At 46.3% G+C, this 17,799-nt stretch overlaps 1 protein-coding gene across 5 annotated transcripts in view; it reads right to left on the reverse strand.

Moving 5' to 3' along the window:
- Window positions 1-17,799, reverse strand: part of LOC126284041 (bifunctional heparan sulfate N-deacetylase/N-sulfotransferase) — a 1,095,215-nt gene that overhangs the window by 89,296 nt on the left and 988,120 nt on the right. For all 5 annotated transcript variants that reach the window (XM_049982613.1, XM_049982616.1, XM_049982612.1 and 2 more), the window contains 4 exons: window positions 11,478-11,953; window positions 3,369-3,569; window positions 2,829-3,081; window positions 2,497-2,703 (listed from right to left, as the gene is read on the reverse strand). In XM_049982613.1, coding sequence (XP_049838570.1) covers window positions 2,497-2,703; window positions 2,829-3,081; window positions 3,369-3,569; window positions 11,478-11,635 — 819 coding nt within the window. In that variant the 5' untranslated portion in view covers window positions 11,636-11,953. The remainder of the gene's footprint in view (window positions 1-2,496; window positions 2,704-2,828; window positions 3,082-3,368; window positions 3,570-11,477; window positions 11,954-17,799) is intronic.

The following is a 17,799-nucleotide window of genomic DNA, read 5'->3' on the forward strand; positions in this document are numbered from 1 at the left end:
CTAATGTCTAGAACTATGCTGTATCTGAACAAAGAAAAAGAAAAAATCTAATATTGAAACATCTATGTGACAATATACAATTAAATCTGTTTCTCCCCCTTAATGAGAAATCTGCTCCATACAGCATGTAAGAATGGATACTGTGTTTGTGTGACATTGGTTTTAGTTCGTCAATTTAAAAATCTATTTCGTATAACATAAAAGCACTAACACAAAGCACCCAAATAAATGGACAACAAATGACTGAGCGGATGAATTATTTTTGTAAATCAGTTCCCATGTTGATGACATTCCTCTCAGGCCGGGTAATCTAGTTTATACAAGACTTCAATGGATCAACTGTCCACCATCTTCAGGTCAGTTTGCTGATGCACTATCTCACTGGAACTATCTGGTGGGATACTACATCAGCATACTCACTTGAAGATGGCAGTCAGGTGGTTCATTGAAATATCATGTCAAGATGACTACAGTATCAAGCTGCATATCCAAGAAGAGTATTTTCAGCCATTGTGCCAGGAATAAATTATGGGGAATAAAGGCCCCCGGAGTAGACAACATTCCATTGGAACTACTGAGAGCCTTGGGAGAGCCAGTCCAGATAAAACTCTGCCATCTGGTGAGCAAGATGTATGAATTATGCTATTTGGGAAGCAAAATAACTGATGATGGTCGAAGTAGAGAGGATATAAAATGTAGACTGGCAATGGCAAGGAAAGCGTTTCTGAAGAAGAGAAATTTGTTAACATCGAGTATAGATTTAAGTGTCAAAAGTCATTTCTGAAAGTATTTGAATGGAGTGTAGCCATGTATGGAAATGAATCATGGATGATAAATAGTTTGGACAAGAAGAAAATAGAAACTTTTGAAATGTGGTGCTACAGAAAAATGCTGGAGATCAGATGGGTAGATCACATAACTAATGAGGAAGTATTGAATAGGATTGGGGAGAAGAGAAGTTTGTGACACAACTTGACTAGAAGAACGGATCGGTTGGTAGGACATGTTCTGAGGCATCAAGGGAACATCAATTTAGTGGTGGAGGGCAGTGTGGAGGGTAAAAATTGTAGAGGGAGACCAAGAGATGAATACACTAAGCAGATTCAGAAGGATGCAGGTTGCAGTAGGTACTGGGAGATGCACAGGTTATAGTAGCATGGAGAGCTGCATCAAACCAGTCTCAGGACTGAAGGCCACAACAACAACAACAACAAGAACAATAAAACAATGCCAGGAAAGCCTATGCAGTCACAGTTCCCACATGCTAATGAGTTCCATGGAACACGGAAATAACTGGCTAACCAATTAGTAAAAATGTGTAAAATGTGGCAGTATACAATTCAACACATTTATGTCGACATCAACACATTTCTGTTTTAGTAGTGCAGTACAAGGGTGAGTCACAAATGCCAGAATACTACAGACTGTTTAAAATTTTGCATTTCCAGAGGATAATAGCATATACTGGGTGGATGAGAGCCAATACTTTAATGAACTGCAACCAATGCAAGGCAGCAGATGTGCCACAGGAGTGTACACATTTAGAAGAGTACAATCTTGTGAGATCCTCCTTTGCCAAAATATTATCCAGAGACAAGTTTCATCATGAAGAGCCTCATGTGTATGGCAATATCTGTATATTACACAGATCTGTGTTTAAGTGCCTACAGCAATTTAACAAACAATGGAAAAGGATCACAAACAAGGACTGTCTTTGTCATTCTGTGAATTGACACTACATTACAATGTGTGGAATAAATGATCTGAGAGCATCAGATATTTTACAGAAGTAACTGCTACCAGTGTTTGTTCCGCTATCATGTAATCATACAATAAAGGATCCTTCTTTCTATGTATTCGCAATACATTACATCTGTCTATGTTAAGGGTCAGTTGCCACTCCCTCCACCAAGTGCCTATCCGCTGCATATCTTCCCGCATTTCGCTACAATTTTCAAATGCTGGAACTTCTCTGTATACTACAGCACCATCCGCGAAAAGCCGCACGGAACTTCCGACACTATCTTCTGAATGAAATTTCCTGCCCTCACAAGGCAAGACCATTAGGCAAGTTTTATTACAAACATTTCATTGGTAACACTTGGAACGGGGTTCTATGATGTTCACGTTTAGATCCCTTAAAAAGCATCCAGGTGGAGAGAGCACTTTTGAAGATTTTGTGCCTGTAGCCTCATAGGCCATGCATTGGATGTGACAGATGGTGGGATAAGCACCTGAATTCACTGGCTAGTCTGCTGAATGGTACAATGAATTTCTACCTAGTACTTGTGGGACTGACGCTGCTATCCTGTTTTCTGACTTACTTATTCACTCATCCTCATTTATTAGTAAGCAGTTGAAATTACAATTGTTTTTAAACTAATGATGGCAGGAATGTTCTTCTAACTGATGGCAACAGTTTGTCCCCTCCAGTCACTGTACTAACAGACAAAAAAAACCCAATTGCTTTTCCTACAACCTGAGACTTCACTTCACCTGTATGACTGTGATGAGAGGCTGGTGTGGTTCGTGGTAGTTTGAATTCTGCATATCTTCTTGCCTGCGTGTTGCCCACGACAGCGGCTCATATGTAGAGTGGTTTGGGGTAAAGACAGTCCAATCTTCACCTGGAAGAGGGCCCCAAGCTGTCTCTCCAGCACGTGTCAATCGGAGAATAGGTGAAGCGGCATTTAAGCTGGCATCCTACAAAATCACAACTTAGATTAATTAAGTATCTATATCTGATATTAATACTGGTGCAGTAAAGATAAGACACAGGGAGGGAGACAGGGGATAGGGGGGAGGGGAGGAGAGATTCATCTTTTTACCTGGAGCCTTAGATTGGTATGCACAAACAGTGGGAAACCGTGCAGTTCTGCACCGACGAGGGTCTCTTCACTCGGAGGAATGAAGCCAACTATTCCCACAGAGTATTCACGGCAGTATTTGTCCAGCAGCTCTCTATTCCATTTGTCCATCTGCAGATACTTATAAAGGTTCTCAAACACTATGACACCGTATTTTCCTTTGTCCAGGTTTGTTAAGACAGGTAATGACTTCCCTGAGACTTCCACTTTGTACCTGTGGAATAACATTTTCTGTTATTAACCCATTACCGATAAAGAGAGAAGCAAAGGAAATCAATTAGTATAATTAAAGTTCGATTAGAATTAATAGCATTTTGTGTTTGTATCTGAAGAGCAAGGCTCTAAACTCCAATGAGACCCACTTTGGTACCAAACATCTACATGAGAATTAAGGCTCATGCCTCAAACTAATTGCCACACAGAAGTAATTACTGTGGAATAACTGAAAATACTTCATACAAACATTTCAATATTTCTGTACATTACAAGCAAAGCACTCACTTAATCCTGTTGTAAACGAGTAGTTCGGAGATCTCTCGGCCGAGGCGGGAATAAGTAGTCTCCACAAAAACTAGTACTTTCGGATCGATGCGGAGACGGGCATCTGATCTGTGGTCGTGTGCAACACCGGGGACCCTTGTTGCTCCTGACAGGATGGCACATTTAATGGATGGCTCAGGTCGCTTCCCATGTCCGATGAAACTGAAAGAACACATTAATACAGAGTTTATCAAATTCAGTTGTTTTCATTTGCTTAAGAACAGTAATATTTGAGTATGTGATGTACATTTGGGCATTACAACACGTGGTGTTGCAAAAGAAAAATGAAAATCCTTATAGCAAGCTGGTATTTTTGAAGTAATTACTTACTTACATAAATATGTAATGCAATATATAGACCAATGACCAAGCAGTTTGGTCTTTTTCCACCCTTTTTAAACCAACCAACCAACTACAATACAATTTAAAATTTAACACATGATGAAAAATACGTTTTTGCATAAATTTTGGAGCGTTATCTTTATGTCAGTCAACTTTGGAGTGTAGTATAAGCTACAAGTAATGTAGCAGAAGAACTCTGATAGCACACAGAAACCTCATAGTGTTACATTACTTGTGAAACAGATAAAAACTGATTAAAGATGGATAGGGAGTATGCCCATCATGTAAAGCTGCTGGGGGGATGGACCACTGTTTCAAACAGCTGGAAGCTGTGTTGGTAGACAGGCTTCAGGCTGCTGCCTGGGTTGTGATTGCAATGGAGCAGCTGAGATGAACGATTTGGCACCTCCGGAGCCAACAGCATCACCCGGGATCCCCGATATCGCGATGCCTTCTGATTTGTACATCTCGTATGCTCGACACTTACCAGCTGGTGACTGGCCGACAGGGGTAGAGTCACACGTCTCTGGGCAGAAGGTAAAAGTGGGTACCAGCCGTATAGCTATTTCCTTACACTTCAAAAAGAGATTTGAGGTACTGCCCACCGAGTCGATGCTAGATGCCTCGCCTTTCAGTACTGGGTATGTGGAGACACCTTTCATCAACTCCATCTGTAGCAGTAGATTACAGGCTGCATAGACCACAATCCAGCGCTCCAACACCCTCACTGGACACTTCTGCCGGAAAGAGAAGTTAGACGGCGACGCTTTCTGGAGGCTAGGCCCAGTCGTGCTCTCGGCATTTCACCAGGGTTTGTGCAAACTGCAGAATTCTTATCTTGCACTCGTTATCATCATTCTGTCGCAGTTCATTTACTGAGAAGAGTGCTACCGTGTTTTTTCCAAGCTGCCTTCCCGATGTTTGTCTCTTCGAGGTGCTCCTACTGACTACAGGTGTACAAAGTCTAAGGCTGGACATCTCGTTCATCCTCCCAGTATCAGCAATTGGGATATTGGATGCAGTGTAGTGCAAGTAGTGCGATGAAGTTCAGTGCATGCCAGGACTACCAGCCTGATTTGCTACTACTCTATACCCGGCTGTTTCGGCGCCCCTTTGCTGCCAAGCACAACGCTGAACAAACGTTGTACGCCACCCGCGGTCCACCTGGTCCAGACACTCCTCAATTAACATGTATTAGCTTTTGGGTTAATATGCTACAACAAGCCTACGCAGTTCTTCCAGCACGTATTGCTGTTTTTCTTAACTAGCACTCTGCTTATGCATGTGCACCCATTAGGTATGTAGAAGGGAAAATAAATCGTTCCCTCAGGGCCCAACTTTCTAAGAGGACCGGGCAAATCCAGATGGTGGAGATCCTTGTTGTCACGAGCTGCAATGTTGGGTAGGTGACGGGGTCCCTCAGGGAAATAGCAGGCAGGTAGGGGTCTCATCTGAGATGTGGAGGAAACTCAGCCGACAGCGAGTGAGCACCCTGCTACAAATTTCAGTTCGTGTCAGCACGAATGATACCCGCCACTTGGGTTCTGACGCCATACTCGGTTCTTACAGGCGTCTGGCTGATTTGGTCGAGACAGCTAGCCTCACTCGCAGGCTGCAAGACCCCTAACCGACCAGGGTCCTGGATTTGGGCAAAGAGGGAGGCTTAAACCGGAGGCTCAGACTATTCTGGGGAGATCTTGGATGCAAATTTCTCGACTTCCTCCATCGGGTGAAGAAAGATGGGTCTCCTCTTAAAAGGTCAGGCGTGCACTAGGAGTAGGAAAAATTGATCGGTTAAAACTGATACCGGTATTTTTGTTCCGAATAACCGGTTTTTTTGGCTCTGTTGTAACAGGTGCTTTTTATTTTTACTAATAACTGAGTAAAAAACTGAGATATCAATTAGGCATAGCAGCAACGCTAAAATTATTAGTTTTTAATAAACCTTTTTCAAAAAAAGGTGTAATTTTTATTCGTAAAATTTTCATTGGCTTGATATATTACGTTGTTACAGAAAATGAGAGAAGCGATCAGTACTGTTTTAATAACAACGCCGACAGAAAATAGCGACAAACACACGGCATAAGAAGTGACACAGCACTGCTGAGGCAGTGATGTCAGTGTCTCCGTGTGTCGTGGCTTCAGGTACGCTAGCAAGTGCATAGTGTTGGACTTGACTAGATCTGCTGGTGACAACAGACCTCAACTTTTCGTCAAAGTTAGCACAGAAAAAGCAATCAGTGATCGTACGACCGTTACAGCATCACTTAATACGACTGTAAATAGGAATACAAGGAAAGAGGTAGTAAAATCAATCTGCTTAGGAAGAGCGGCAAGGAACTGATTTCAGGTTGCCTGAGCGGCCAGCACGAATATTTCTTTCCCGGCACTGACAATGTTGAGCATCATTGGACAAAGTTCAAGAGCTTTCTACGACCCGGTTTAGACAGGTATGTGCCAAGCAAAGGTGTGAAGGACGGATAAGACGCGACGTGGTTCGACAACCATATTAGAAAGCTGCAACGAAAGTAAAGAGAGCTTCATTGTAAATTTAAAAGTTGTCGACTCGTCACAGAAAACAAAAACTAAACGAAGCCATGGGTGAAGCGTTCGACGAATTCGAAGGTAAAATTCTGCCTGCCGACTTGACAGACAATCCTTAGAACTTCTGGTCTGATGCTAAATCAGTAAACGTATCGAAGCCATCTGTCCAGACATTCTGTGACCATGGAGGATGGCACAGAAAAGGTAAAATACTAAACGTCTTTCTCCAAAACTGTTTCACGGAGGAAGATCGACCTGTAGTTATTGAAATAAGTGAACATGAGATAGAAAAACAACTGAAATCGGTGAACAGCGGAAAGGCTGTGTTGAGGATGCAAGAGAACTCGCCCCTCTTCTAACAGCAGCGCATCATAGGTCTCTGGAGGAGTGAAGGCTTCCTAATGATTGGAAAAAGCACAGGTCATTCCCGTTTTCAAGAAGGATCGTCGAACAGACACGAAAACTACAGCACTATATTTCTGAGGACAGTCTGTGGTAGAATTTTTGAACCTGTTTTATGCTCACGTATTATGACATTTCTGGAGATCAAAAATCTCTTCTATATGAATGACAATGGGTTCTGAAAACAACGATCGCTTGCTTGCTTGCTCCGTTCGTCCATACGAGCGCCGAGGTAGATGCCGTGTTCCTTGGCTTCCGGAAGGCATTCTATACAGTTATGCCAGTTATGCACTGCCGCGTGTGGAGTATCAGACCAACTGTGTGACTGGATGGAAGGGTTTCTAGCAAACAGAACACGGCATGTCGTGCTCAACAGAGACGAGTCTTCAGACGTAAAAGTAACTTCTGGAGTACCCCAAGGCAGTGTTTGATTTCTTTTACGTTTCACAATAAACACAAGTGCCATAGTATACAATGGCGGAAGTTCAAATGGTTCAAATGGCTCTGAGCACTATGCGACTTAACTTCTGAGGTCATCAGTCGCCTATAACTTAGAACTAATTAAACCTAACTAACCTAAGGACATCACACACATCCATGCCCGAGGCAGGATTCGAACCTGCGATCGTAGCGGTCGCTCGGCTCCAGACTGTAGCGCCTAGAACCGCATGGCCACTCCGGCCGCCGGGCTCCCCATATATACAGGATTTCCCAAAAAGTGCCGACAAGCTTTAGGCACAATTTTTTTACACCAAAACAGGAGAAAAAAGTCTGTTAAACATGGTTTCTAAACTGCATACCTTAGAGCTATCAGCAGTTTTCCAGTATGGGAGACGCGTTTCACAATAGCGACGATGAACACGTTCTCATAGCTCTTAAGGTACGCATTTTAGACCCCTTTTCCCGTCGCTCTATTTGCGTACAGGACAGAAAAGGAAATGACTAGCAGTTGGCATCGCTCGGTGGCTCGTGGAGTATGTACAGGGTGACAGTCATGAAACTACGGCGTGCATACACTTTATTCAATGCATAAACGTCAGTACAGGTATTCGGATTTAGGTTATGACATGTTCGATAAGCCCGCCATCGTTGGCGATTATGTGGCTCTAACGAATAGTGAAATTCTGCATGACCTGCTGAAGTGTCGGAACATCGGTGCTGTCGGTGACCTGGCGAATGGCTGTTTTCAGCGCAACAATGGTTTTTGGGGTACTGCTGTACGCCTTGTCTTTAATGCAGCCGAAGAAACAGGAGTCGTGTGTGTTCAGGTCTGGAAAATATGGCGGTCGATCGAGACCCACGCCAGCGGCCTCTGGGTATCCCAGAGCCAGAATGCAGTTCACACAGTACTCCTTCATTACATCAAACACTCACCTGCTTCGATGGGGTCGAGGTCCGTCTTGCCGAACCATACCTTGTCGAAATCAGGGACACTTTGGATAGTGGGGATAAAATCATCTTCCAAAACCTTCACGTACCATTCGGCAGTCACCGTGACATCAAGGGACATCGCACAGACAGTTACGTGGCTGGACACTGCACACCACACAGTCGCCCGTCGAGGGTCAAGAGACTTCTCGATCGTGAAATGCGGATTCTCAGCCCCCCAAATGCGCCAATTTTGCTTATTGACGAATCCATCCAAATGAAAGTGGGCTTCGTCGCTAAACCGAACCACGCTTGTGCATACTAATTCCCATCGTGCCCTGCGGCCAACCGTCCAGTCTGAAAGTTCTAACGCAAACCGTTCAGAAGTTATGACGATTTTATTTCATACATTTCAATAATTGCCACCCTGTATGTAGACGATTTCATCTATCGATTTTATTTCCTGTCCCATTAATATAATTCCCTTTTCAAATTTCACAATAGTTTCCTTCACGGCTTGTTCAATGCGGAGATTGTATAACATTGGGAATATATCATAACCCAGTCCCAACCCCTTCTGAATTATTGCTTCCCTTTGACTCCTTTAACTCGTACAACTGTAGTCTTATTACTGTACAAGGTGTAGATAATTTTTCACTCTCTGCTTATATCCGTGCTATCTCCAGGATTTTAGAGAAAGTACTCCAAAGATCAACATCCAAACCTTTCTCTAAATCTACAAATATACTACTTTCAGTGTTCCTAAATGTCTCCAGAACCGAAACTGATCTCCAATATCGGCCTATACAGGGTGTTACAAAAAGGTACGGGCAACTTTCAGGAACCATTCCTCACAGACAAATAAAGAAAAGATGTTTTGTGGACAAGTGTCCGGAAACGCTTCATTTCCATGTTAGAGCTCATTTTAGTTTGTTCTTCCACCTACGCACTATGGAGCACGTTATCATGATTTCATACGGGATACTCTACCTGTGCTGCTAGAAAATGTGCCTTTACAAGTACAACACAACATGTGGTTGATGCAGGATGGAGCTCCCGCACATTTCAGTCGAAGTGTTCGTACGCTTCTCAACAACAGATTCGGTGACCGATGGATGGTAGAGGCGGATCAATTCCATGGCCTTCACGCTCTCCTGACCTCAACCCTCTGGACTTTCATTTTTTATGGGGGGATTTGAAAGCTCTTGTCTACGCAACCCCGGTACCAAATGTAGAGACTCTTCGTGCTCGTATTGCGGACGGCTGTGATACAATAGGCCATTCTCCAGGGCTGCATCAGCGATTCCATGCGACGGAGGGTGGATGCATGTATCCTCGCTAACGGAGGACATTTTGAACATTTCCTGTAACAAAGTGTTTGAAATCACGCTGGTACGTTCTGTTGCTGTGTGTTTCCATTCCATGATTAATGTGATTTGAAGAGAAGTAATAAAATGAGCTCTAACATGGAAAATAAGCGTTTCCGGACACATATCCACATAATATATTTTCTTTCTTTGTGTCTGAGGAATTTTTCCTGAAAGTTTGGCCGTACCTTTTTGTAACATCCTGTATAGCTGCACACTAATCTGTGTGTCTGAGATAACAATGTGGCCATCTTCGATTGCCGACGTTTCATTTATGTAGACACTACCTATCATCACGCTCGCATTTCTGTTATTTTACATGGCAGGAGAAGCACAGTTTTCCTTCATCTATAGAATAAAATTTAATCTTCGACAAGAGGTAACATTAAAAGAAAATCATCAGCAGCCTTGGAAATTCGCCGCAATTTGACAAAAATTACAATCTGGCAGTTATTTGCTAAGTGAAGAGTACATCTGGTAGAGAAGATGGCAAAAAAGTGAGGTTTCAACAAGTCTAACATGTGACGTATCGTTTTGCAGAATAAGTTGCAAATGGCCATTTCATCAAAGAAATCCTATAGAGGGACAAAATCTGGGAATTATTCCAAATTTTGAGCTAGGGTTCTTTCTTTTGCACGAGTTAAGGAGAAAAGATGAGGGTACTTACTTCCTGACAAATTATCATGTTACAGGCCGCGCAAACTGCGAAAATTTTAAATATTTCACAAACAGAAGCCCGTGGGAGCATTGGTTGCTGTCACAGGTATTTGGGTAGAAGTGCCCTCTCTGTCCGACGAAGTACTTCGCTAGCACAAAGATAGAGCAGCAGGAACCCCGCGTCTGCACCAGGGGAGCAAAGCCAAATGAGGTGCCCGTATGTTGGGGCACGGTATGCAAGATCAGAGGGGAGGGGGGTGGGGGGTGGGGGGGGTGGGGGGGTGAGATGGACGGAAAAAGGGGCAGACGAGATGGAGAGAAAGAGGATATCAGCTGAATATTGGAGATGGGCAGATAAGGAGGCAAGGAGATGATGGGCAGAAGGAGAGGATGAGATGGACATAGAGATATGTACATAACACATGACATATATGTAGACAGGAGAACCTGTGGGGGAAAGGCTAGTGTGTATGTGTGTGTGTGTGTGTGTGTGTGTGTGTGTGTGTGTGTGTGTGTTTATGTTAATGCATGTACATGTGTATGTTTCGTATCTCCTCCTAAACTAGTCAGTCGGTTTCACTCACATTTTGTACCTCCCGCCGCGGAATTCGAACACGTGCCAGAACAAATGGACGTGGCCGGCCCATAGAGGGCTCCACGTCCGCGGCGGCTCTTCCGCGCCGAGGCTCTCTCGCAGCGCGGGCGCCACCGCTACACCACGTGCAGACCGCGGCCAATAGCCGCTCCCTCCGGTTTCGTATGTAGGGACCCGCTCTGCCCTAGTCCAGTCAGTCTGGTACTCGCTCTGGATTGTGTCTCTATCTCGGCGGTACGGCTTTCAGGTCGTTGCTCGTTGTTGACATTTGCCTGGCTCTGATTCCGAGTGGATTTACTGTCGGTGTTTGGTGGTGTGGTTTCTACAAGCCTCCATTGTTTATCTCTTCCTGCTGTGTCGGTAGTTGTCGGTTGTTGTCTGTTGTCGTCGGTCTGTCGTCCGACTCGTGTTTACCCGGTGATGCGTCCTCCACAGCCGAAGGCTTCCCCACCTGGCGGCTTCGATCCGCAGCCCGAGGCATTCCCGCGGTCGGTTTTGGTTACAACATTTTGTACACATACAAGTTGTAAGAAAGGAAATGCTGTGAGGACAGAATAGGTCAGTAATGCCCGACATCTAGGCAGCCCTGCACGACCGAAGCGTCACTCGGGTAGTATCGCAGTGCATTCCAGAGTGTTTGCATGTGGATGGGCACAGCTGAGGAGTGAGAAGGGAGAGGAGATCAATAGAAAGAGTGGGAGGAGGAGACGGCAGAGAGGGGGGGGGGGCAGAGGAGGAGGAGATGTCGACCGAACGGGTGGGAACGGTTACCGGCTCCTCGTACGTCGGACTCACCTGGTGAGCGGGGACAGGGTGAAGTACTGGGAGTAGCCCAGCACGGAGATGGCGCTGGCGGCCAGCAGGCAGAGCAGCAGCCGCTTGACGGTGGTGAGCTTGGCGGCACGGGGCCGCGAGCGGCGCGCGGGCAGCAGCGGCTCGCTGGAGCCGGCCATGGCGGGGGTGGCGGCCGGCGCCTCCTGCCCCACACCCAGGCCCAGGCTCGCTCGGGGCGGCGGTGGCGGCGGCGGCGGCTGCGGCTGCGGAGGCGGCAGCGGGGGCGGCGCGGGCTAGCCGCCATGCCGGCCCGGCGCGACCGCCCGCTCGACGCGGTCCGTGCTCCCTGCCGTGGTCGCCGTCGGCGGAGGCGTCGCTGGCGCCGTCGCCCTGTCGCCGCTGCCGGGGACCGCGCTCTCGTCTCTCACTGATGGCCGCCCCTCCGCTTCAATCAGCATCGCCCCGCACCCAGTCCGGTAGCCTCACACTGGCTGCGACTGTGGACAGACGTGTCAAATTGTTACCGTTTGCAGTTCAGGGAACTGAAGTAAGGCTTACGTACAGGATTTGACTGGGCGAACTTCAAGACATCTAGCTGCTTTACCCAGAAAAAATAGTACGTGATACACAGGATTTGTCCAGTACACTGAGGTGCTAAAAGTCGTGAGAATAGTACTGAGCCGTGGTAAAATTTGCTATTTTGAAGAGACCGCCGCAGCGCGTAGCGTAAAGCAGGCGCCTTCCGTCTCTGGCGGTGGCAATCGCAGCTTTGTGGGAAAGGGGAAAACTTGCTTGTTCACGTGCATTTAAGGGGCGCTATAAGCTCGGCAATTAGTCAAACTGAGTCAGTCAGACGGAGTGAGTCTGGGGTCACTCTGTCAGTCCCGGCGAGTCTGGTCAGTTGGTCAGCCGGGTCAGTGTGGGACAGTTAGTGTTTGTCTGTCGTCCGGAGTGCTGGTATGTGTTGGGCTGCCAGTCTGCTCGAGTTTGTTCAGGCAATGGGCATTGGCGATCGGATCGATCGGTTGGTCGGTCGCGCACTGGGACACAACATGACGTGTCGACTTGTCCGCCTTGAGCGTCGGCGCATATGAGGTCGCCACGTGAGTCCAGTAGGCCGCGGCGTATAGCGAGGGGTAGTGGCTTCGCGGCCGACACGAGAGCAACAGGAGTCAACCCACGACATCGGTCTGGCCGGTGCGAGTTGCGACGGGAGATCGGCGCGCCTTCCTGCGTCCGCTGAAGCGGCCGACAGCGGACGGTTCGGGAGAGCGTTTTTGGGGTGCTGCGCCAGGTTTTCGCTAGACATCGCAGTTTATTAGAAGTTAAGTGATTCGTGATGTTGTTTCATTTACTTGTCAAATTCTGCTACTTTTCTTGGTCACTCTCGTCCGCATTTGTTAGGCAGTTAGTGTCTGTCTGAGGGTCTGCGGTACGTTAATAGTTGCCTCTGTCATGTTTGTCGGATTCGTTGTTAACGAATTTATTGCTTAAAGTGTAAAGGCCGAATTGTTGAAATATTTTTTTTATCTTGCTTATCACTTTGAGAGGCGGTATATGTGTAATGTAGAGCATGTTTGTACATTTTATGTAAGACTGCATTTCATGGGTTTTTATTTTGATAGTCATTTTAGTACATAAGGTTGCCACCCTTCCACCGTAAAAGTTCTTTTAAAAACAAGTTGCACGTTCGGTGGCAAGATAAATTTTTTTAATGTTAGTGTTTTGTACCATTTCCATCCCTCCTACAGGGTGCATAGTTTATGTGCTTGTGTGAGTTGTTAAAATTTTTAGTTTAAAGTAATCTGGTGTGTTAAGGATTGCACCAGCGTAGTCTTTCAGAGGTTCTTGCCGTGTTAAGCTTCTCAGCCCGAAAGCTATTACACTATAAAAAAAACCTTGATATTTAGAGGGTGCTTTCTGATTATAATTTTAAATCTGTTTCTTTTTAAAAGGAAGGGTTTTTAGGAATTAAAATTCCATTTGTTGAAAGAAATTTGTTTTCATCAGTTACTCACTGGCAACTGCTCCCACGCACACCTAGTGTGATTAAATGTGTTAATATTCTTGATCAATCGCTAGTAAATAAAGTAGTTTTTAAGAAAAGATTTTGAAAGTAAATTCACGGTTCAAGTACGTGATCTACATGATTCGTCCAGTACACTGAAGTGCTAAACGTCGTGAGAATATCGTGTCCGACATCCTTTTGCCCGCTGTAGTGCAGCAAGGAGGCGTGGCACGGACTCAAAAAGTCGTCGGAACACCCTTGCAGAAATATTGAGCCATGCTGCCCCTATAGCCGTCCATAATTGTGGAAGTGTTGCAGGAACAGGATTTTGCGCACCAACTGACCCCTAGATTGCGGCCGCCAGCCTCTGTGGCCGAGCGGTTCTAGGCGCTTCATTCCGGAACCGCGCTGCAGCTAAAGTCGCAGGTTCGAATTCTGCCTCAAGCATGGATGTGTGTGATGTCCTTAGGTTGTTTAGGTTTAAGTAGTTCAAAGTTCTAGGGGACTGATGACTTCAGATGTTAAGTCCCACAGTGCTACACTACTGGCCACTAAAATTGCTACACCACGATGAAATGCAGATGATAAACGGGTATTTATTGGACAAATACATTATACTAGAACTGACATGTGATTACATTTTCACGCAGTTTGGGAAATCAGTACCCAGAACAACCACCTCTGGCCGTAATAACGGCATTGATACGCCTGGGCATTGAGTCAAACAGACCTTGGATTCCGTGTACAGGTACATGCAGCTTCAATACGGTACCTCAGTTCATCAAGAGTAGTGACGGGAGTATTGTGACGAGCCAGTTGCTCGGCCACCATTGACCAGACGTTTCAAGAGTGTCAGGCATAGGGGGGATAAAAACGCGTAACCCTACAAATGAAAGTGACAAGGTGAGGTCTGGAGGCGTGGGAGGTCACTGGCGATGAAGTTCATCTCCTGCTCTTCCTCTTCCAATCCATCTTCCTGGAATGGTGTCAATGAGGTAATGTTGGACGAGCTGAAGAGAACTGTGTGAAATAACCGAAGAAATCAGTAAGGGTCGTACGACGAACGTGTGCGTTAAGACAGTGCTGCGTTAATGGCCTATGGCAGCAGACGACCGACACGGCTGCGTGACACTGCGTGCAGCGCCTCTCCTGGGCTCACGACGGTATCGGTTCGACCGCAGACGAGTGGAAAACCGTGGCTAGTGGTCAAGCTAGTCCCGATTCCAGTTGGTCAGAGCTGATGGCAGGGTTCGAGTGTGGCGCAGACCCCACGAAGCCACAGCCACAGGTTGTCAATCAGGCACTGTGCGAGGTGGTAGTAGCCTCATAATGAGTTTACGCGGAGCGGACTGGATTCTGTAGTCACACCACTGACTGGAAACTCTTATGTTCGGCTACTTGAAGACCGTTTTAAGGCATTCGTGGGCTTCATCGTCCGAAACCACGATGGAACTGTTATAGATGGCAATGCGCCAAGTCACTGAGCCACAGCTGTTCGCGACTGATTCGAAAAACATTCTGGACTACTCAAGCAAATGATTTGGCCATCCAGATCGCCCGACAAGAGTTACGTCGAAAATTTATGGAAGGTAATCGAGAGGTCAGTTCTTGAACAAAATCCCGCATCAGGAACTGATTCGCAGTTATGGTCGGCTTAAGAGGCAGCACGGTCCGGTATTTGTGGTGGGGGCTTGCAGTGACTTGTTCAGTCCCTGCCACGTCGACTTGCTGTACTACGCCAGGCAAAAGGAGGTCCGACACGACATCAGGAGGAAATTAGAATTACGCATTAATACCCTCAGCTGCTAACGGGCGTTGATATATGTCATCGGGCACATGTGAAAATGTGTGCCCCAACCGGGAGTCGAACCCGGGATCTCCTGCTTACATGGCAGACGTTCTATCTATCTGAGCCACCGAGGGCACAGAGGACAGTGCGACTGCAGAGACTATCTCGCGCACGCCTCCCGCGAGATCCACATTCTCACCTTGCATGTCCACACACTACATTCGTAGTGTCCCACCCCAACACACTCATTACTCGTGGAAGACATTCTTACCAAGTCCCGTAAGGGCTCGGGGAATGTGTGTGCATCCGCACAGAAGAAGGAGGTCATGGCCGGTATTGCCAGAACTATATACTTATGTGGATATATCTCCTTTTGGACATGTCCGAAGGAACAGACACCATATCCATATCTTAAGTAGTAGAGCCCAGTACGTTGTCCTCGAAGGTGAGTGTTCATCGGAGGTGACGGTGTCATGTGGAGTGCCCCGGGGAAGTGTGGAAGGTCCGCTGTTGTTTTCTATCTACATAAATGATCTGTTGGATAGGGTGGATAGCAATGTGCGGCTGTTTGCTGATGATGCTGTCGTGTAAGGAGAGGTATCATCGTTGAGTGGCTGTAGGAAGATACAAGATGACTTGGACAGGATTTGTGATTGTTGTAATGAATGGCACCTAACTCTAAATATATATAAATGTAAATTAATGCAGATGAATAGGAAAAAGAATCCCGTAATGTTGGATACTCCATTAGTAGTGTAGCGCTTGACACAGTCACGACGATTAAATATTTGGGCGTAACATTGCAGAGCCATATGAAGTGGGACAAGCATGTAATGGCAGTTGTGGGGAAGGCGGATAGTCGTCTTCGGTTCATTGGTAGAATTTTGGGAAGATGTGGTTCATCTGTAAAGGAGACCGCTTATAAAACACTAATACGACCTATTCTTGAGTACTGCTCGAGCGTTTGGGATCCCTATCAGGTCGGATTGAGGGAGGACATAGAAACAATTCAGAGGCGGGCAGCTAGATTTGTTACTGGTAGGTTTGATCGTCAGGCGAGTGTTACGGAAATGCTGCAGGAACTCGGGTGGGAGTCTCTAGAGGAAAGGAGGCGTTCTTTTCGTGGATCGCTACTGAGGGAGGAGGAGAGTAGTGTTTAACGTCCCGTCGACAACGAGGTCGTTAGAGACGGAGCGCAAGCTCGGGTTAGAAAAGGACGGGGAAGGAAAACGGCCGTGCCCTTTCAAAGGAACCATACCGGCATTTGCGTGAAAGGATTTAGGGAAATCACGGAAAACCTAACTCAGGATGGCCGGAGACGGGATTGAACCGTCGTCCTCCCGAATGCGAGTCCAGTGTGCTAACCACTGCGCCACCTCGCTCGGTGATTCCTACTGAGGAAATTTATAGAACGAGCATTTGAGGCTGACTGCAGTACAATTTTACTGCCGCCAACTTACATTTCGCGGAAAGACCACAAAGATAAGTTAAGAGAGATTAGGGCTCGTACAGAGGCATATAGGCAGTCGTTTTTCCCTCGTTCTGTTTGGGAGTGGAAAAGGGAAGGAAGATGCTAGTTGTGGTACGAGGTACCCTCCGCCACGCACCGTATGGTGGATTGCGGAGTATGTATGTACATGTAGATGTAGAAGTATATATCAGGAGGAGGCATCCCGCGACGTTTGTCGCCTCTGTGTACGTGTCACTGCTACACTAGCAGCAATTTAAACTGCCCCCTCAGGTTCCAGCATAACCACATTCTCGGGTATAGCGACATATTCGGAAATGAACAGCCAATATCTGAGACAAGCGAGGAATTATAAATGTCATGTACTCTTAGGTTACTGCCTAATCACGTACTCGGAAACCACCACGTACCAGCAAATGAAGTACAAAATATTTATCTCATTCCTCGTTTCTAATCAGACCAACATAAAATTTACGTAGCGCAGTACATGGCAGAAAATGTTTGTATTACATTCATACGAAAATCATAGAATGTTCTAAGAAAAGAAAAAACATAGCAAGACGCGAACCTACTGTCCTACTTCCTTCGGCACTGCAATCCACGACATTCCCAACACGCTTTCAGTCTTTTTGTTTTGGGTAACATAGTGTCTCTCTAAGGTTTATGACGATGATGCGTAGATGACTGTCATTTGGTGATAGGGACAACGTGTTTGTTACAAATCCTCAATGCCTCCTTGTCTTGCAACGGCATACTGCAGGGTGAAGTACAAAACAGCAACAAGTGCCAATGTACGCATGACGTCTGCCGCGTCAAGTCACTCCTCTGCCATACTCTGCCTGTTTATCTCCCGGGCTAGGCGGGGAATCTGAATCAACGCCGGATACCAAAGACAACGCAGTTGTCAGGTTCGGCTAAACCTCGTGACACTGTAACACAAAAAAACAAGCCGCGACAAATAGTCTCTCAGCAGAAAGGATAGCCTCGTTTCTCTCACGTCAGACTGGTGTTTTTAGGCGGCTTGCGACACTCGGTCTGTGAATTGGCCAACTGCGATGCACCAGTCGTTCTCTGCAGG

Source organism: Schistocerca gregaria, chromosome 8, assembly GCF_023897955.1.
Source record: "Schistocerca gregaria isolate iqSchGreg1 chromosome 8, iqSchGreg1.2, whole genome shotgun sequence".
NCBI lineage: Eukaryota > Metazoa > Arthropoda > Insecta > Orthoptera > Acrididae > Schistocerca > Schistocerca gregaria.